At 40.7% G+C, this 21,670-nt stretch overlaps 1 protein-coding gene across 2 annotated transcripts in view; it reads left to right on the top strand.

Moving 5' to 3' along the window:
• The window catches only part of grin2ca (glutamate receptor, ionotropic, N-methyl D-aspartate 2Ca), a 76,023-nt gene extending 59,617 nt beyond the window's left edge, over window positions 1-16,406 (top strand). For both annotated transcript variants that reach the window (XM_084925101.1, XM_084925102.1), the window contains exons 6-13: window positions 846-1,014; window positions 3,620-3,773; window positions 4,334-4,459; window positions 7,174-7,403; window positions 10,769-10,929; window positions 11,048-11,235; window positions 13,064-13,296; window positions 14,112-16,406. In XM_084925101.1, coding sequence (XP_084781227.1) covers window positions 846-1,014; window positions 3,620-3,773; window positions 4,334-4,459; window positions 7,174-7,403; window positions 10,769-10,929; window positions 11,048-11,235; window positions 13,064-13,296; window positions 14,112-15,734 — 2,884 coding nt within the window. In that variant the 3' untranslated portion in view covers window positions 15,735-16,406. The remainder of the gene's footprint in view (window positions 1-845; window positions 1,015-3,619; window positions 3,774-4,333; window positions 4,460-7,173; window positions 7,404-10,768; window positions 10,930-11,047; window positions 11,236-13,063; window positions 13,297-14,111) is intronic.
• The last annotated feature ends 5,264 nt before the right edge of the window (window positions 16,407-21,670 follow it).

Genomic DNA, 21,670 nt, shown 5'->3' with positions numbered 1-21,670 from the left:
GTTGTATGCATGAGTCTGAAGAAGATATGGCTGCAAGGAACAATATAGCATTTTTAATGCAGCATTAAAAGCTTTGCAGCGGTAGTTGAATAATAAAAGATGAAATGATTGGCGAGAAACGTGGCCGCCTGCCAGCCTTAACGCTACGTTTTATATGCTGCTCTAACACGGAAAGAGGCAGTCGTTACGCTGTTAGAGCAGCACTGTGTGACAAACGCATTAAAGTTTATCTTCATTACCGAAGTGACTGAGCTTAAGAGTGGCAGGGATTTTCACAAGGCATTTAAACAGAAACTAATACACAGTTCATTCCAACCAGTTTGTTTTACTGGTGAACTTGAAAGACTGACTGATGGAACCACAGGCAACCATAAACCTTACCAACCTATCGCCATATCCTTAGCATCCCATTTGCTACTCTTTAGGTGTGTGTGGCAAAAACGCCATCATCCAGCCCAGATAATCCTCCAATGAGTTTCCTGTCTGCTATTGTTTGTGTGTCATTAACTATGTCTGTATGTATTGTTTTGTTCCACCCAGCTGTTCATTCATCTGTTGGGACCAAGACATCATGTGCACACAATTTCCCTCCAACATCCACCGCAGCTTTGACGATGAAGAGATGGCTGTTCATTGCCTCATCATCCCACTCCAGTCAATCATTCCTCATTTCTCAAATCATTTGTAAAAAATGACCTGACTATGTGTTGGGTCTACGAAACAGGAAGAAGAAGAAAACTTCCAGTTTTAGATAGTTTGTTTCTGCAGTTTCTCAAAGAAAACATGTTAAAAAGATTCAGTATCCCAGCGTTCCGATCTCTTTTTCCTTTCTCGTTCCCTTTCAGTATCGTAGGCCACACTGAGCCATACACAAAGCTGTGCTGTAAAGGTTTCTGCATAGACATCCTGAAGAAACTGTCCCGCACCATTAAGTTCTCCTACGACCTCTACCTGGTCACCAACGGCAAGCACGGCAAGCTGGTTCGAGGAATCTGGAACGGGATGATCGGAGAGGTATGAGCTACAAGCAGCTAGTTTAGTTTTGTTTCAAGATACAAAATCTTTTTTTTTCCTCTTTTAAAAAAAACAAGAAACAAAATCTACATCATAAAAATCTAGGTCTGAATGTTTCAGAAACTGAAACTTCATCTACTGGGATTTTTAAACAAAACCATCTTTAGGGTTTACAGAGAGTAAAATATCCCACAGGACTGGAGTTATACGAGATGAGGCCTGACTGCTTGAAAGGAAGGTAACAGGAACTCAAATAACTACTCATTACAACCATGGTGTGTAGAAAAGCCTTCCTAAAGGCCATGCTGCCCACCTGCCGGGCAGGGTGACAACAATATCCATATATAAACACTGAAATTATCCAACCAGGTTGTTCCGCACAACCAATTCAGGGTCACAGTAAGCCAAGGTGAGAGGCGGGGTACACCCTGGACGGGCCACCAGTCTGTCGCAAGGACAAGCACAGAGACAGACAAGCACTCAAATTCGCATTAGGGCTGCCACGATTAGTCGACTAGTCACGATTACGTCGACTATCAAAATTGTCGACGACTGATTTAATAGTCGACGCGTCGTTTGAAGCTTTGTAAGATCCCAAAAGACGCAGGAATAAATAGTAGGATTTAAGAGTGTAATAACGGACTGAAACAGAAGATGGCAGCACTGCATGTACAAGGATGCCAGCTGCCGTTAAACCCCAAAGAAGAAGAAGAAGCAGTGTCCCAGAATTCATAGCGCAGTCCTGCTCAGTTTCCAACAATGGCGGCAGCTAGTTAGTTTTAATATTACTCTTATTATTCTTTCTGGGTCACAAAATAAACGTTTAACATATTTTCAGGCGAGAATGTAGCTGTGTAAACCTCAAATATCTGCTCAGTTTATCAAGACACCACATATTTTCAAAAGCGCTCCGACGTTTTCGGAGACGTCTGTTACCCACTAGCTCGATAGCTAGCCGGGGGCACGGCTCACTAGAGCCCATGAGAACACCGGACTCCCGGCAAATCGTTTTCAAACCCACCGCCATCTTTCGCTACTCAGGTTAAATATATATAAGTCACTTAAATAACTTAAAATGTTATTGTTTGGCTTTTTTTAGTATTTTATTTGTTCCTGAGTAAATCTGTTTGGCTGAGATTAAAGTTATAGTTTTTACACAGCTGAATAAACGTCAAGCAGACAGCTGATTATCAGAAGTGTGAGATGCTCGAGAATTTACTCCGGTGACCTGTTATATTTTAGATAGCAAGGAGTTTATTAAACTTCACCGAAACAATCTGCAAATGTCATTAAAATTTAATAAACTATCATCTTGTCTTTATTTTCAGTTAGCACATACCTTAAACACTTACAGCTGTAAGCTAATGATAGTTACATAAGAGCAGATGCCGCTGTACGTTTTACGTCCAGTGGATGATGATCTGATTAGTCGACTAATCGCAAAAATAATCGGTGACTAGTCGACTATCAAAATAATCGTTTGTGGCAGCCCTAATTCGCATTCACATCTACGTCTAGCAATTAACCAACATGCATGTCCTCAGACTGTGGATGTAGCCAGAGTACCCGGAGTGAACCAACGCAGGCATAAAGAGAGCTTGATAAACGTCACCCAGAAAACACGTCTGAAACTGAAAGCACAGTGAAATTAGAAGTTGGATTGTTCGTTTTGATGCTGAGTGTCAGGCAACAATAAATAAGAATAAAAACCCTCAAGAAGACAAAAGTCTGGTCTCTGAATGAAAATGTGTATGACAAGGTCGACTGGGTCAACACAAGAAGGAGGCGCAAGAGTCCCTGTGAATGATGTACATTCAGATTCCTCTGACCGGCCCTTCTCCTGAGTTGTTGCAGGATACAACATTAGTAGGACCCCCCCCCCCCCCCACACACACACACACCCACCCTTTTTTATCAAAAATAGGAAGGCTATTGTGCTCAATGAGGCATCGACCTCCGCAGGAGAGCTAATGGCTTGCATGAGTGTCTGGACTGTAAATCTACCGGCTCTCCATCAGCATGATAAACAGTGGTGTTATATAGAAACAAAAAAAGGAGGGTTGGAAAGTCACAGTGGAATTTGAACTGCACTGCTGTGGTTCAAACATTAGAAAAAATAGCATCAGCGTTTTTCAGCCAGACCATCCAGAGCCTGCAGTCTTCAGTCACTTGTTCCATTTCCAGCTTCTAACATTTGGTAAGTGTGGCTTTATGTAATAGGTATTATACTATATGCTCCAATACATTATGATGGATTAGAGACGGATTAGATGGCAAATCATGTGTTACAATGCACTGGAGAGAAAAAAGGCAGGATAACACTGGCAGTTGCTTTTGAGCTGCGTCCATCTGGCTGCTAGCTGAGCTCTGGAAGAAGCAGGAAGTATATCACCCTCAGGGGCCGAGGCCCAGTGTGTTGACTTCACTGATAAATGAGATTTATCTCAAACATCAGCAGAGGATGTCCTGTATTATGTAGCTACAAAGACTTCGATTTATGATCACATCAGACAAACATCTGCTGTTTGTACCTACATCCAACCCCAACCACCCAAAAAAAAAAATCAAATAAAAACATAAAATCGAGACTCTTCTTCTGCCACAGGTGTTCTACAAACGGGCCGACATGGCCATCGGTTCGCTGACCATAAATGAAGAGCGCTCAGAGATTATTGACTTCTCGGTGCCGTTTGTAGAGACGGGGATCAGCGTGATGGTGGCTCGGAGTAATGGGACGGTCTCTCCTTCTGCTTTTTTAGGTGAGGAATGTTTCCTAGAAGCATTTTAACTAACATCAACCGCTTTTATTTAAAGTCACTTTATCGTTATATAAAATGCAAAAATAAAACATTAAAAGGTTTTGGTTTCTCAGTCAGGAGCTGCTGCAGTTTCACAGGAAACCTTTTGAAACTTTTCTACCTATTTTCTTGATGTTTGCAATAATTACCTTTGTACTGGGTAAAATGATTTCGCTCGGCTGGGGATATTTCAAGTCTCTTTGAAGTGGGGCCGTGCAAGGTTTGGATCCACAGTCAGTGGACCTGTGGCAGATGGCAGCACCACCAACCGACACACTGTAGTAATGTTATTAGTCACAGCTTCACTGAAGAAAAGCGTAAAGTAACAGAACTTCAAATGATATCAATAAAGTATACCATCTATGTCTTTTGCAAATATTGACACATTACGAATTATCAGTTTATTGTAGTGTGACCTCATGGTCTACAGACGTAAAGTACCTGAACATCTATAAAACACTCATATTTGCATATATCTGCAAACATGTGCACTTGATTGGCTGTGCTCTCTGTCCCCGCAGAACCCTACAGTCCAGCCGTGTGGGTGATGATGTTCGTCATGTGTCTCACAGTTGTGGCCATCACAGTCTTCGTCTTTGAATACTGTAGTCCAGTTGGGTATAACCGCAGCCTGGTCAGTGCCAAAGGTGAGTCTCCTAACCCGGTCCAGTCCATCAGCGCCTCAGCCCTCGAACAATTAACCAAACAGAAACTTCATGCAAGCATTAGGAGGACGCAGATAACTGCTAATTGGGGCTAAAGATCCATTAAAACAGTGCAATTTTTCTCCAATTTCCTCCAAGACTCAACACTCATTGCGAGGCAGCTTGTTTTACGCTGCGCGTTGTGTACCTCAAGTCGAGTGTTTTGACCGATGCACAAAACATTACATTGATAGAGATACGTTGTAATGGCCGCTATGATCTCCGTGGGTCTTCATTAGATGGTGCCTTGCGGGGAAAAGCCTGTTCTAACGTTTGAGTCTAAGGTTTATTTTGAGCACCTGACGATTCTTTTTACTTCTCATCAATGATCTCTCTCCACACTCTTTTACGTGATTCTTGTGTACGTAGCAGAGGAGGTTTGTTGTGTCTGAGGTGGATTGGTTTGCTGCATAATTTGCATACTTTTCATAACCGAACCACGTCCCTGCCACAGTGGTAGCCCCTCGTTCAGGAATGAGCTACTCAATCTGTTTTGGCCGGTCCTTCTGTGGTGGCTACTGCAAACCGTCATCTAAAGCAATGAAAAGATATTGCAGTAATCAGTGTGTTTTGCCATTAAATATAATTAAAAGGTTTTGTAAACTCATGAGATGAATAATGATTTAATCCGGCTAAAAGCCTCAGACTCTTAGTTGTCTACGACTCATTTCTTCTTTAAGGTGAATGTTTGCCAGAGGATAGAAAAAAATCCATCTTTTGTTTAAATTCAATGATATTTTGGTAGCAACATTTACCAAATACTGTGTTGGGTACCCTAATGAGCTTTTCTCTAATGGAAAACTAACCTGCATTTAGGGCTCAGTGAGCATCATTTTGGTTATTTGTATCCATGAAAATCTTCTTAAAATGTTTGCACCCACAAAACCATTTTACATTTTTATTTTTTCTGAATTCGCAAACATTCTCGGAAAGTTTAAAGTGGAATTTAATCCAGTTCAGATGGTATGCAGAAAATATTGATCAAGATACACATTTTCCATTTTAAACCAGCAAACAAACCTTTTTCCAGTATGCAGCAGCAAAATACCATTTTAATGTAATTTTAAAAACTGATTTAAAACATGGCAGACCTGACTTGTTAAAGGTTTCATATCCAATCCTGTTTACAGTGGCCACATGTTGGATCGATGCCTGGTAGATTGAGACGCTGCAGTTTAATTTCAGAGCCATGTGGGTCTATGAAATATTCTATAATGGATGAAGGACATATGGGTTAAACCCATTTAATCTTTATTACAGCAGTCTTTATTTTTATATATTTGATAAAGTACGACATATATGATGTCACAAAGGTAACAATATAAACAATAAAACAATAACAATAAATAATAAAACACCAATCATGTTCTTTTTGACATGTAACTTGAGATTTACCCAACTGGTGTCTTTGTGACCATCAGCACATTCAGTTACATATTATTGCTGCATAAGTCAGTTTGATTTAGACTGAAATACTACACCAATAACTCAGTCACCTGTATATCAATCTAACTCTATGGCAAAAAAAAGATTTTGGGCCTCAAAATAAAAATGTTTATTGTATAAAAGTTTATACAAATTACATTTGTTTCATGTAAATTTAAATGAGAAAACATCACATCTGAACTAAAAGGATAAATAAGGGGATTTGTGTAGCGCTTTAATAATTAAAAGATTAGTTTTTTCACTCTTGCACAGCGACTTCACCCTTTTTTTCTTAACCATTCACCCAATCGTGGACCCATTTTACAAGCCCTCTGTAAATGACCGTGGCTCTGTTACCATTTGTGCTTGAGACAAAACTCAATTGGTTTCAGAAAGAAGAGACGAGCTTTACAGGGATATGTGGTTTAACATGGAAGCACATGATATGTGTGCTTCACAGTTCCATAACTCCTCAACCATTTGGAGCTACAGAGAAAATTCAACAGTTTCTGAAAAATGTGGTTTATTTTGTAATTTTACAGCCAAAATTTCAACACAAGTCCAGTCAGTAATATTTGGGTAATAAAGAGTTAAATGAAAGCTGACATAGGCAAACTTGGACAACGTTCTTTTGCATATACTTATCTAATCAAATACCAGTTGCAACCGGTGTGTTCTCAAATTGCAAAGAGTCACATCACAGATGGCGCAAACTGACTGAGATAATCCACAAATCTTCACCAGTCCATCTCAGAGTGACTGCAGTCGATCTAAATTGTACAGTAACTGTTTGGAGACTGGTTGCCTCCCACCAGCCAACCTGTGCAATCACCAATCCAACTACTAGGCAACTACCAATTCTCAAGGATGTTGCCTTCCTATTTCTAGTTTACTGTGATTGAGCCATTAGGGGAAAATCTCAATTATCATCAGAAGTGAAAGACTGAACAATAAGTATTTCAGGCCTTCATCAAACCATACTTAAATATTCAGCCAGGGTAAAATTGATAAATGTCAAATGTTAGCCAAACAAGGGTAATTTCTGCAGACACCATTTTTTGGCTACTACGTTTGTTCATCCCTAAAGTTTTCTCTATCTCTAATATGTTACCAAAAAACACATCAAGATATTAATTAACAAATAAATATTTTAAACGTGTTAGATTTCACAGATACTTGGGTCATCGTCTTGGCCGGTACTAAATGTCCCCTCTTTACTTCATCCTTTCTAGATCCCGGAGGTCCCACCTTTACCATCGGGAAGTCTGTGTGGCTGCTGTGGGGAATTGTCTTCAATAACTCTGTCCCTGTTGAGAATCCAAAGGGCACCACTAGCAAGATCATGGTCCTGGTCTGGGCTTTCTTTGCTGTCATCTTCCTGGCTTCCTACACAGCCAACCTGGCAGCCTTCATGATCCAGGAGCAGTACATCGACACAGTGTCCGGACTGAGTGACAAAAAGGTACAGACCTCTGTCATTGACCGTCCGGAGCGTGTTGCTGTGTTTAATGTACAGCTTAGGAAAGTGCTCTGTTTTAGGAGTGCAAACAACATGTGGCAGAGCTATGAAGTGTAAACATCCAGAAATGCCAATGTCACAGCTGTGACTTTCCACTTTCCCAGCAAAACACAAAAGGGTTCACACAGTAAGTGGGGAAATTGAATTACACAGCCAGACTCTTTGGACGGTGATGTCAACGGAAAGCCTGTGAAGCATAATACACAAGTGGATTTTCTGGGTAGACGGCGATTATATTTTTCTGGTATTATCTTATGCATATTTGTCTGGCCTGGGGATGTGTTTTATAGGAATATTGACGAGGAAATCCATGTTAAACCATCAGCACAAAAAATGATTTGCAGACTTTTTTCTTGCAGGCAACTGAAGGGATTAAAGAGGCATTTGAGGAAAAGACCAAGCAGTCCGCCGCTCATTATGATTCTAGCAAAGTCATTTACAATTCCAGTTTCATCATACATTAACTCTGCCATGCAGCGAAGGAAACAGAATCAGTCTGACAGTGAGCCCATAGATTATTAAAAGGAATTCTGCATGGCAGCATGGTGGGAAGTGAGCGCTCAACTGCTGTTGGTCCGGCTGTGCCGAACCCCTTAGGTTAAGTAAATGTAAATGAGGTACAAGAAGACACCACAGAACGTGACCTTGTATCAGAGGAGAGTGATAGACAAGCTCAGCTACTTTCGAGACACTGCAGTGTTAAGAGAGATGATTACCTCGTTTGTCCAGAAAAGGCACTTCACTTACACAACAACTTTTTGCAAGTCGGAAGTCGGTAACACGTCGCTACCCCCAACTTCTTTTGGCACTGCATCTCTAACCTTTAAAGTAGGGGTGTAATAATTCTCCAAAACCACAGTTCATGCCATGCTTTTTCTTCAGAGTTGATGGTGAAAAATATTCGTTATTCTGATGGCTTTCTGCAAAATCTTCATCCAGGTGGATTCAGGGAGGTCCAGTCTGATACTGATAAACATCAGGAATACTGTGTCGTATATTTGTTCATTTTTGACTTTTGGACAGTGTGCCAGATGTTCAGAAGTTCATGTCTGATGGCTTGAATTGTAAAGATCAACCGGTATCAGATCAGCACCTACTGACCAATCAGTTCTTGAGACAATAGCGTCACCCTGGAAGATCCCTGGGACCTCTGTGTGGATACCAGGAGGGTCTAAAGATTCTTATTTGCAGCTTTAGTCCTTTATATTTCTTCTGTTGGCTGCAAACAATTTCACAACAATTTTATTGTTTATGCTCCTTAATATAAAACCCTAAAGCAGGACATCCATTTGTACCTGCGGACCTTATCAAATTTCCAGGCTGTCTAAGCCAGGCATGTCCAACACATTTTACACCGTGGACTACATACGGCCCACTCCCCTGAAGCGCCCCTGTCTGTCAGTGTAAAGGAGTTCAACTACACTTGCAATTTCAACAGAACGTCTCAGTTTTTCTCCAAGGTAAATAAATGTTGCTTCAGTAAATGAAAGAAATCTATCAGCACGACTCTTTGGGCTTAAACTGTAAGAAATAAATGTGTAAAATTACAGAAAAACATCGGTTAGCTCACAGCCTAGCACTGTTTTTTTTTACTGTAGATCCAAACGGTTTTATAGCAGACGGGAACTTTTCTGTCATTTAAATGTTTTTCTATTACTTAATTACTTCAGTGTACCAAGAATGACCATGTGGGAAGTCTTTATTAGTGAAAAAAGCTCTAGTGGGCCAAAATGCTTTTCTGTTGCTGGGCAGATTCTGGCCCCTGGGCCGTATGTTTGACATCCTTGGTTGGATTTTGTTGATCATTCTGCAGATGAAAAAATGAAAACTAAAAATCTTCCGCACATCTAAAATTTAATAAAATAAAATAATTAATTGGTGCCTTAATGACAGAGCGTTAATACTAGCATTAATAGTTCAGCCCTTTTCATCTTGGCTTCAGATAGGCGATACTACACTACTGCACACTGACTTTCAGTCACTCATACAGGCGGTTTTTCTGTAGCAGCTGTGTTGGTTTCAGTCTGTATAGTCAGTGTAGCCTCTTATTTTTAAGATAATATAGTTTCATGTTCCTTTGGGAAGTCTTATTTGTGGTCAGATGATGCCAATGACATCTCAGTCATGAGGACATGATTGAAAGCCCTGGGTTGATTTATTGAGTTGATAACCACTTTTGTGTGACTGCTTACCCTGATTGCCAGTGTTGGAGTAAGTGAGGTGAAATGATGTCCTGGGTATGTTGTACTTGCTTCGTACCACAGGGCCCCGACTGACCATTAATAACGCTGATCCTGTGCTGATGTCAGCAGCCTGTGCTGCAGCTGATGTGATTTCCTCCAGAAGTGTTAGCTGTGTGTCACTGCCATGCAGACTGCGGCAAATGTCATTTCTCTGTTTTCTCATATTATCTGTCACATTATCAGATTTTCACTGTAATATAATTAGATAGTCATAGTAGAATTTGAAAAAACAAATCACAATGATTATATTATTATGAATCCTAGAGAAAATTAATAAACAGATAACGGGACTGTTCAAATTCATTAATAACTTTGTTTTTTGAGCAACGAGGTGACGAAACGCATAACTGTACAAACAAATATAATTTATTTACATATCAATCTCTGTGCATTTTATCACAATATTGATATTTCATTTCTAAATATGAAGACGGGATACGTTACGGGCGGAGACTGCACTGGTATTCCTCATAATGCCAACACTGTAACCTGTACTCTGCTACTTCGGTTTCTTTATTTTAACAGCTGACGATTTGTGTTTAATCTCAGTCTGTTCACGAGCACTCTGTCTTTCTGAGATGCACAAATTTTATACAAAGTAACCGGATGTTCAGCTTGTAATCAGACACAATCAGCTCCAACAGAACAGCCTACAAGAGCTACATCTAGAAGCTAAACACCACAATACAGAAGCCACCAACCAGCATTGTGGAGCTTAGTTGTATTGTTTAGTTTTATTCAATTTAGAAAGACTTCCTTCAATGAAAAAAAAAAAAAAAAAAAAAAACTTCAGCATGCTGTGAATTATTTTGTCTGAAAACAGACAATATTGGATCCAAAGATCAGTTTTTTGTTTGGTTTTTTTAATGGAAATTGTAATCATCACATTTCAGTTTTCCCTTGAGCCTTCTTGTTCTTATTTCTCTTTCACATGAAGAGAAGTGCTTCCTCATAAAACATCAGAGTGATTGAATAATCTATGTCTATATGCCATCGTCTCTCCTGAGACACTTATTCGATCAACGGCATTATTTTTGTCATTAAAAATTGTTATTCTACTTCCAGTTTCAAAAGCCGCAGGAGCAGTATCCTCCATTCCGCTTTGGTACCGTCCCAAATGGCAGCACAGAGCGCAACATAAGGAGTAACTATCCCGAGATGCATGCCCACATGGTCAAATACAACCAGAAGGGAGTGGAGGATGCCCTTAACAGCCTCAAAACAGGGTAAGTGTCTGCCAGGAATCGTAAAAAAGTCTCCTCACAGCAGACGTGTGACTGAAAGAAGAGCCAGACAATTACATGATGGCCATTTGAGTAAAAATCCTTTTCTTTACCCTGCTAGGAAACTGGATGCTTTTATCTATGACGCTGCTGTGTTGAATTACATGGCTGGCAAAGATGAAGGCTGTAAGCTGGTGACAATTGGCAGCGGCAAAGTGTTTGCTACCACTGGTTATGGCATTGCACTCCAGAAGGATTCACGCTGGAAACGACCCATCGACCTGGCCCTGCTCCAGTTCCTGGCTGATGGTAAATTCTTCATTTAATAGATTGCTTTAATATTTGTATTTGCAGTATTCCCATAAAGCTGAATAAGAAAAATTTCTAATGATTGAAAGCAAAACCTATACTGTTGTAATAAAAGGGCCAAACAATATTATTACAGTAAAATGTATCTGAATGAGAGAATGAAAGATCATAAAAGCAATAAAGAAACTTTCATGAGATAAGATCAAATGTGATTCATTAGGTCCTTAGGCAAATTATTGCAAAGCCTCGGGCAAAATCCCCATAACCTTTGGCAGAACATGCAGTAGGTAAACATTTGGATAATAAAGCACACTGTCAGACTTATCACTGCTCAGATCAGCAGCAAAGGCACACGATTTAGGCAGGAAGATTTTTATTCTAGAGGGAAGAAGAGGAAGACAACAGCTGTCATAAACATAAAGATCTCACAGTTTTTGTGGAGGCAGTTTAGGAAGCAAACAAATGACTGAGCCAACACTGGTGGTGTTGCCAAAAAATGTTTTCAGATGATCCGGATGGTGGTTTATGTTTCTTTTGATTTGTAGCTTTGTTTTTACTGATATCGCTGCTAACATGTTTGCTAGAGCCAGCGATGTGAAAGCTTTCTTTGTAATAATAGCCATAAGGCTGGGCGATGGTCTCCATCACTGGATCATCGACTCGTCCCCCTGAGAAATCACAAATAACCAATGGCGTCGGTGCAGGACATACAGGGGCTGGGGGTTAAAGTTCACTTGTTAAGGTAGCACTTTCCACCCTCTGTAATGCATACTGTACTGATTAAACAAAACAAACAGAGCACTACAGCTCCCGGTGACAGAGAAATACACACACCAGAGAGCACTTCCCTTATCCAACATTACGAGAGACGCTGCAGCTGCAGCAGTTGGAGGGAGTCATTTATACAGCACAAAAAAAGCATGATTTAGACACTGTAATTAGTGAGAATAAGTTGAAAGTTATCATTTGATCAGTTGCCTGGATCTTTTTTGTAATTAATTAATTATTTAATAATTTAAGGTCGTTCTGAGTCCTCCAGTGTTTTTTCATATGTGGGAAAAATCTCACCTGGTTCTCCTCTAGTGTCCGCCATGACCTCTGCATACATACGTCTATCAACAACAAAGTAGTAGAGGCTGTTAAGCTCTAATTTAAAAATGAAACCATCCTTGCGTTTTCTCTCATTTTGAGATGCGCCAGTGCAGCCATTCCACACATGCACATTTATTCCAAAGGAAGCAGAAGTGCGTGCAAGGACTTGTGTGTGCGCATGCATGCGTGCACCAAGACAAGTCCAAGTCGCAGTTGTCGGTAACATGTGGAGATATCGCATAACATAGCAAGACGGATAATAGGCTTGTAATGCCTTACTTGCACTGAGTCTGCCCCCTCAGATTGTTGTCTGCATCTGCACAAACCTAAATGACTATAATAAAGGTGACCCTGAAACTGAAAAGGAATCCTACCTTGGTCTTGTTTTCTGCTGCTTAGTTCAATATGAACTTTGCATGAATTAAATTTACAGAGGTGCATTTCCTTCTTGCAGCCAGGTAAATGTTACCCATGCTCCCACCTGGTCTGTGGGGCTGCAGTTTGAGACCCCTTGTTTTAGACAAACAGCCGCTGTCTGCCCAGGATTTTTCAATTTGCAAAAAAAAAAAACTACTTTACTCCGTTTTATCTGGGGTACTGATTATCTGAAAGAATTTCATTATCCCATGTGAATGATGTTCAAAGGAGATTGGAGGGTGTTCTATTACTCCCTAAAAATACTGCTAGTGTTATGCAAATAGAGCTTAAGCCTGTATTCTGTGCTCCTCGCTCACAGGTGACACACAAAAGCTGCAGACCGTCTGGCTCACTGGCATCTGCCGTAATGAAAAGAAAGAAGTCATGAGCAGTAAGCTGGACATTGACAATATGGCGGGGGTCTTCTACATGCTGCTTGTTGCCATGGGCCTGAGCCTGCTGGTTTTTGCTTGGGAACATCTCCTCTACTGGAAACTACGACATTCAGTCCACAAATCAGAGCGCTTGGACTTCCTCCTAGCTATCAGCAGAGTAAGTACCCAAGTGGTTTATGTTACTTTCATCAGCCACGTAGCTTTAAGAAGCGCATTCATGTGCTGTCAGTAAAATCTAAAAAACAATCTATAATAATAATAATAATAATAATAAGTTCCCAACAAGGAAAATTCACCCAAACAGATTCAGTGCTCATGTTTACGCAAACTAACGGCACAAAAATTCACAATTGTAAAAAATCCTGTATCTTTTTTGAGGTCTCCTTCAAAGTAGAGCATTAAAAGACATTGGAAATCCAGTAGGTGAGTAACACAACCACAATAGTTCAAGGGTAGCAATCCGTAAAAGAAAGACTGTAAAATACAGTGAGCTTAAAGCAATGAAGGGACTTCAGGGATACTGGAATAAAGTGGCAGTCGTGCTGCTGGTGAGACTGAATTTAAATTGCCCCATTAAAAAAATAAACTTCATCTGTGTGTCTAGTGTAGTCAAAAATGAGATTAAGTATTCCAAAGAGATATGCGATGTGGATGTACAATATAGCTGATGGGATAAAAGTGGAAAAACTAATATGGTAAGTGCACGATCAGCAAATCGCTCATTTATATTCCTGAGATGAAGCTGTGTCCAAACAACATTTCAATCACAGCAATACGCACATAAACCATCAAAACAATAACGACTCTCCTGCAGTTACAGTTTTCTGTCATTTTTTTCCACTTTACTAGGTCAGCATGTCAATAAAATCTCTCTCTTTTTTTTTTTATCCCACTCAGTTGATGAAATTGCCGGTCATTCTGGTATCCAATGAAGTTTACACATATTAATATTAACTTTCCACCTCTCCGCAGGGCATCTACAGCTGCTTCAATGGGGTAGAGTCCGCTGACCACAACGGGAGCATACAGAGTCCAGACGTCACTTCTAACTATACACAAGCCAATATGCTAAAGATGCTTAAAACAGCCAAGGACATGGTGTCCTCTGCAAGAGTGGAGAACTCTTTGGATAATGCCACCAAAACAATAGAGAACTGGAGCAGGCGGGGGGCCGACAATGTGCGAGCTGCCCTGCCACCCAGAATTACCACCACAGACATGACTCACGGACGCCTGCCCTACATCTCAAGCATCACAGACAACCATTCTCCGTACCCTCAGAGGGCCATTACACCCACCTTTCCCATTCATTATGGGGATTCTTCATCCCAAACCCTCCTGGATAAGCCCCGGGTGGTAACTCGACCCACCCCACTCCGGTACACGCTGCCCGCCCGCAGCAGTCAGCACATCTTAGAGAGGACTCTGCCCATCTCCAGTCTCAGCAGCCCTCACATCGCCATAAGGGATCCTTCTCCTGCCGGACCGTCAAACCCCCATCCCAGCAGCAGGCTGTATGTGGAGAACCAAGCCCGTCACCCCATCTCTCCTTTTGCCACTTACAGGGACTTCCAGATGCCAGATATCTACATGGAACACAGAGCACCCTTGAGGAGGAAGTTCAGCTACCCCCCTGACTGTGTGAGCCGCAGGAGGAGGTCCCATAGCTATGTGTTTGATGCTGCAGACCCAAGAGTAAGAGGTGATTACGATGGACCTCAAACCTGCCTCGCCGAGCTGAGAGCAAATCACCTCCTAAGCAACCACGCCTCCAATGCAGCTGCCATGCCTTGCACCGCAGGACACTACCCTAGTGGCAGCACCAGCTGCAACTCCTGCATGAAGTCCTACCTGGAACCCGACATGGACGACATACCACTCCTCGGAAAGGACAAACTGAACCGCCGCGCCTCATTCCTCAAAGCCACGTGGGGCAATGACAGGATCCATCAGGTAGATGAAACAAAGCCTTCGACATCCACATCTCCCCCGACCAGAGGAGACATGCCTGACCTGTTTCCACGGGTGGTAGTGGCTAACCCCAAACCCCACAAGCTATATGGCAGTCTGGGACACAACCTGTCCTGCTACCCTTTGGCTGCTGAGCCAGCCTACTTGGACCCAGCCCACATGGGCTCCTACCCCTACAAGCAAAAGCTCAAGTACTCCGAGTCCACCCGGCTGCCCTCTTACAGGGAAGCCATTCTGCAGAACGCAGCCGCCCTGCGCCGTTCTTCCTCCACAGTGGTGCACAGACACTATTCCACCTACCTGAACTCGTACACAGACTTACCAGTGTACGTGGGGCCACTGGCTCAGGGACCGTCCCAGTTCTACAACAGTTCCAAGGACATGTGCCACTTGTTTCCCTGTACAAGCCACTGCCCAGACAATGCAGCAATGCTGCCTCGTATGAGTGACAGGCAGATGGTTTACCACAACAATATGTTTGGGGCCTACGATGGCACAGGAAAGAGGGAAGACCCAGGCTCTGGGCCTAGAGACCGGAGGCAGGTGTTGGTTGCGCGAAGAGTCAACAGTCCCTATGTGCCAAAGCCCTGGGGTAGGGTTTCAAGCCTGGAGTCTGAGGTCTGAACCACCATCCTTAACAGTCCTCCATTAGGCTCTGTGACTGAGCCCCTTCAAGGAATGCCTGGAGGTTCTCCCCTCAGCCTCTGGTTAAAGCAAAAATAAAACTCTACACCAACAGTGTATTTGAGAGCATTGACTCTCAATTATCAGTGCAATAATATCTTGGGCAGTGATATGTAAAAGGAGAAGACACTCAAAAACAAGTTACTGCTGGGACTTTATAAGCCAAACTGAAATACAAATTTTAAAAAAGGCAATGTTGAAAAGTATTTAATACATAAGAATTTAACCCGTTGATTGTTATTTAAACGATTTTTAAATGCTGTGTTGCTATGTGAACGAATACTGGGAGACAATATACTGTAGCCTCTCGATCTGATTACAACTTGTGATTTTCTGCTCTCATTTCCTACAAATTCACTTCAGTTTCCCACCATTTCGATTGAGTGATAAATTATCGATATGATTTTGTGATCAAACCACTGACATGTCTTCCGTAAATTTCTAAGTCCACGACCTTGGGCGCACCGTTGTTCTGAGACTTTCTGCTCCACTGGTCATTAATGTAATTTGACTGAGATTTTAAAAAGGGAAAACCATATAAAGTATCATGTATTTCCATTGTCACACTACCCTTTAATAAAGAACAAGGCCATCAAGGGTCTTTTGGGATCATCCTCTGTCCTCTTCATCTGTGACCTCTCATATTCAAAGGACATATAAAGAAAGTGGTTCTCTCATTTAAACTTGTGTTGTATTATCCACACAGTCCAGAATAAATACAGTATATTGGAACCATTTTTCAGTGAAGTAGCCTAGGGTCTGCTATTCCACAGATCACTTATAATCTACAGACATTTAAACAAGACTTGGTCAAATCAAACAAGCGTTTTTTCCTAAATGACCCTGAAGATCAGTACATATGGTAACTAACACAGAAAGACAAGCAAATTATTTCACCTGGGAAAAGAAAAGAGAGGGATGTTTATCCATTTACAACAACAAAATCTGTATTTTTATGTTGTCACTGAAAAGTCTGAATTCCCAAAGGAGCAACAGAGGGTTCAAAGAGTTGCAGACCTTAAGAAATATCTTTCTGTAAGCCGAATCTCATATTTTCTAATGTTCAGTCAATGTTTTAGCAGATAAAACAACTGATTCACATTCACATATCAGTCAATATTGTTGTTATTATTGTTCAAATGATAAAATCCCTACAAAAAATATTGCTGTACAAGAGGTACTGCCCTGACAACAACTTCACTTCCATATCTGTCCTGACTTGATCTTAGATGTTTGAAGTGTTTAAATATTAACTGTAGGCTCAAAAACCATGGCGTTTTGGTTTCAGCTACAGTAACATGTAAAAAGATGTAAAATGATGTAAAATGAGAAAGTTGCAAACAACAGAATATCCCTTCACACAGCTCACAGCATCCGTCTGGGTAACAAACCATAAGATCAACACTCATTCACACAACAGTCGTGTGCAAACAGCTCAGTCAGGGTGCTGCTGTTGTATCTGGCTGCCAATCTCTAAACACAGAGAGCTGCCCCTGCAGCCGCAGAGAAAGGCCGTACTCGAAATAAAACAAAAAGCAAAGGCAGTATAAAAATCAAAAGCACTGTAAGTAAGAGGGAAATGAGGCGTTTGAGCTGAGATGGAAAATATTAACACATTTTTAAAAAACGAGAGTAGGAATTTGTCTGCGGAGATGTCAATCCAAATAATCCATTGGTTGATTAGGACAGATCTATGTCTATGCTAATATTTAATGGGTTAATTCACCAATATTTAATCATAAGCTGCACATCTCCACAAACTGTCATGAAATTTGGCTCAAATAACCTGTGTTCACAATCCATGTTGTTCACAGTCAGCTGCATGAAAGCACCAACTGCATGTGCCAAGCAAAAAACAGGGAGATGACTGCAGCTCAGCCAGCAGAATAAAGTTTACAAAGAGTTAAAACAAACACCGCACACAGCAGTATGAACGCTCAAAGCTTCAGCCAACAGATACCAGAACAATCAGCCAGGAGCAGATCTGCAGAGAGCAACGAAAACAGCCAGCAGCGTCAGCAGGCGCACTTCAGAACAGCAATTAAACAGAGCCCAGGCAGAAACTCACCTGTTAGCAGAGGCAGTAAACATTTATCGTGGCGAAGGTTCCCATACTCAAAGCAGCAATGAATATTTCTGATATTTACATGCCTAAAGCCAAATTACAGCATGCAACCATCACCGGCTTATCCAGAAGCAAAATAACACAGAAGACAGGCAAACTGTGTCCCATGTTCAATGCTACACATTCTCCATGTGATTCTGTTAAAGAAATCAGAATGTGTCTTTATTTAACCTCCTAGGACCTGGCGTCCACATATGTGGACATCACATTTTGGGTTATTTAGACCAAAATACTCAATTTTGCTCTACAAGGGCCTGATATCCACTTACGAGGCTATTACTGCTACTGTTCTATCGAAATTTTAATCAAATATCCTCATAAGTGGCTCTCATTTTTCTCAGAAACAAAAATTAGGTAAAAAAAAAAATAGTAATTCTTTGTTTTTACATTCATCAGGTCCCAATCAGCCCAAATATCAAAGAGAAATTAAAAACGCATGCCGTGGAAGAGTTCGGGTCTTAGGAGGTTACGATTTGATCTGTGTGTTTGTTTCTATGAGGCATTCGTTTTCATTAAATAACAACTCTGAGAAGTATGGAACTAAGACACAACTGGACATTTACAGTAAACATGAGAGCCGGCCTGACCTGGCTGATGTTCATCTGGGTGTCAGCTGTCAGTCTTCTCTTCCACCCTGCACAGACACGAAGTAAAAGAACTGCAAATAAAGAAAATGAAAAAGAGAAGAAACTGACAGTTACATACCTGAAAATACATAAAAATAATGATAAAAGAAATAAAAAAAAATGCAGAATTAAAAATAAATACATGACATCTGGTCCATAACACTTCTCCGTCCTCAAGCTCAGAACTTACTATGCATTAGCAGCAGGCATCATGTATAAGAAACAGTAATCCAATAAAAATACTGTAAACAGGTAAAACGGCAGTATTAGAACAAAAGCAAAAAGGTCAAATGAAAAAACAAACAAAACAAAAACAGGAAGCTGGCATCTTGTTTTTGTTAACATGTTCTCAACTTCATTAATATTATTTGACTTCATATGTGACTTGAAAGCGGAGAAATTAGAAGCTCTTTAAACTAAGAACAGGCAGTAAAGACTCTCACACTGAGCTGAAATTAAACTAGTGCAAATACATTATTATGTATGTATTTATGGACCTGTCTTTCATTATTTCAGTGACAGATACAACCCCAGCAAATTTCTACTGGATGAACTTCTTTCTTTATTATTTATAGGGTGAGCATATTTTGACTTCCAAAAAAGAGGACACTTGGCCCAACATGAAGAACTTTAATAATACTGTTTGTTTATAAAAACATTTAACATATTTAAACGATGCCTTCTCTGTGTGGTTAATGAATGGTGAAATTCAAATGTCATATAGGCTTTTACAAGTCAACAAGCACAAAACGTTGGTCACCCAATTATTTATTTATTGGAAGAAATAATTTAGCCTGACTGTTAGCTAGCAAGCTCGGCTCTTAGAGCTAATCAATTACGCTAGCCGAGATCACCTGTGCCCGACAGAGTTACACTGACCGCTGGAGGACTACTGTCACATGAAAATTACAAACAACACAACGTTTAACAGCAGAAATAATCTCATATTTAAAGGATTTATAAGAGTTTAACACAGACGAACGTACCGAAGCAAACAGGAGGAGAAACCGCGGTCCAAGTCTGGAGACACCAGCAGAGGGCGCTGCTCCTACTGACAGAAAACAGTGAAAACTAAGTTAAAAATCCAAAATTATTTCATATATTATTAGTAAAATAACATTTAATAGTTAATAGAATCGGGCTTGAATATATGGCAGTGAATAAACCCATTTAGGGGTCATCTACCTCCATCTCACCCTATCCTATACTCTGTCACGCCCATCATGTCCACTCTCCCTCCTCTGCGCATGTCCAAACCACACCTGTGTATCCCGAGCTGCCTCTCTGCTCCACTTATTTCTCACTCAACACCTCCAGCTCAGCCTCCTGGCTTTTTTCCGTTTAAACCATGCACCATCACAGGTCTCACTACCATCTAATAAACCTTCCCTTTCACTCTCGCTGCTTTCCTTCTGTCACAAATCACCCCTGACTCTCATCTCCACCCACTCCACCCCGTCTGCACGCTCTTCTTCACCTCTCTTGTGCGCTGGCGTGTTTGTGGATGGTTGACCACAGGTATTTAAACTCATCCACCTTCACCACTTGCCCTCCTTGCATGTTCACCTTTCCACCTGTCTTCCTCTCATTCACACACGTATTCTGTCTCACTTCGACTGACTTTCATTCCTCTTCTCTCCAGTGCATACCTCCACCTATCCAGGCTCCCCTCCACCTGCTCCCTACTCTTGCTACAGAACACAGTGTTGTCTGTGAACAGCATAGTCAATTTAGAATCCTGCCTGAGTAAAAATTATTAATTTATAAGTGGAAGTGGAATCAAGTAGCTAAATTAACCTTTGCTCTATAAGTCTGAACAATTAAGTATTTTATAATTTTCTTCATGTTTTGCTTTTATTCATTTTGTAGTAACAAGCATACAAGAAATACAGAGAACACAAAAAAATGTTTTAATGCTTTCTACTATGTCTTGTAACAATTTTATTTGACTGTAAGGTTTAAGCATATTCTTGATATTTTTTCTTCTTTCTCCTTTTATATTTATACTTTTTACTTACTATCTATACTTGTTGGAAACAGATCTATAAAAGCAGAGCACCCAATAAAATGAGATTGTTACTGAGGTATATTATACAGCTGGTATAATATAAAATATATAAAAGCATAAAATTATTTTAATGAATAATGAGTCCAGTCATCCATTCATAGAAAGCCAGTTAGACACAAATATATTCATCCATGGGAATATTACCAATGGAGTGAAGTGAACACAAAGGGAAAGGGGGGTCGGACCTCTTATATTGAAAAAAGAAATTGTTCTAAATGTAGTTTCTGATTTGTCAGACACACATATGTGAATTATTGGTTTAAAAAAGTGTTAGTCAAAATCAAACACTGAGTAATGCAAATCTGAGTTTTACTACATGTGACACACAGAGCAAAATGCACAAATAAATATGTTTCTGGGATGTCTCTATTTCCTTTTGATGGAGGAACCGGACATCAGCTGTGTATTAAATTTCATTTTTCTGCTTATGCTTCGCTTTGAAAAAGCATTACAGTTTGAAAAATCACCTTATTTCGCACCAGCTGACAGCATCACATATATCCTGTATCAGCTTATTTCAGCTTTAATTGAAGCGATGTTTACACTGAGTGTTCACAGCCAAGAGTCCTATGTTTTTCAGGATGTATCATCCATCAAATGGACATATCAGAGATATACTGTGCATCAGTTACTGCAAATCTTTCCAACTTTTTACTAGAATTTGAATTAAAGTTGGACGGGCCCCTGCGCTGTGTGTCTGCGGGGAGAGCTGCCGTACTGTGTGGGGCATTAAAACAAAATTTTCCAAATCTGCAGGAAAATACTGCAAAAAAGAAGTTTGATTTACTGGCAAACACACGTTAAAAGCCTTCAGACAAACTTTATTTTCACCCTGACATTATTTCAGTGTTTACACCAATTGCTGAGCGGGGCTGAAAGCCACACTCAGTTCTTAATCCTATCCAAACACAAGCTTTACCACAAAGCCAAACATAAAAGCCTAACACTACACTATGTCCCACTGAGTGTCTTTCTGATACTGTTTGAAATATTACAGCTCACAGTGCTTGATTTAACATATGTGCCACGTCAGCACATTGTAAAGGAGTCCGCTGGC

The sequence above is a fragment of the Perissodus microlepis genome, chromosome 4 (assembly GCF_051167445.1).
Source record: "Perissodus microlepis isolate ML-2025 ecotype Zambia chromosome 4, ASM5116744v1, whole genome shotgun sequence".
Lineage (NCBI taxonomy): Eukaryota > Metazoa > Chordata > Actinopteri > Cichliformes > Cichlidae > Perissodus > Perissodus microlepis.
This window is presented reverse-complemented; position numbering and strand designations above follow the sequence as displayed.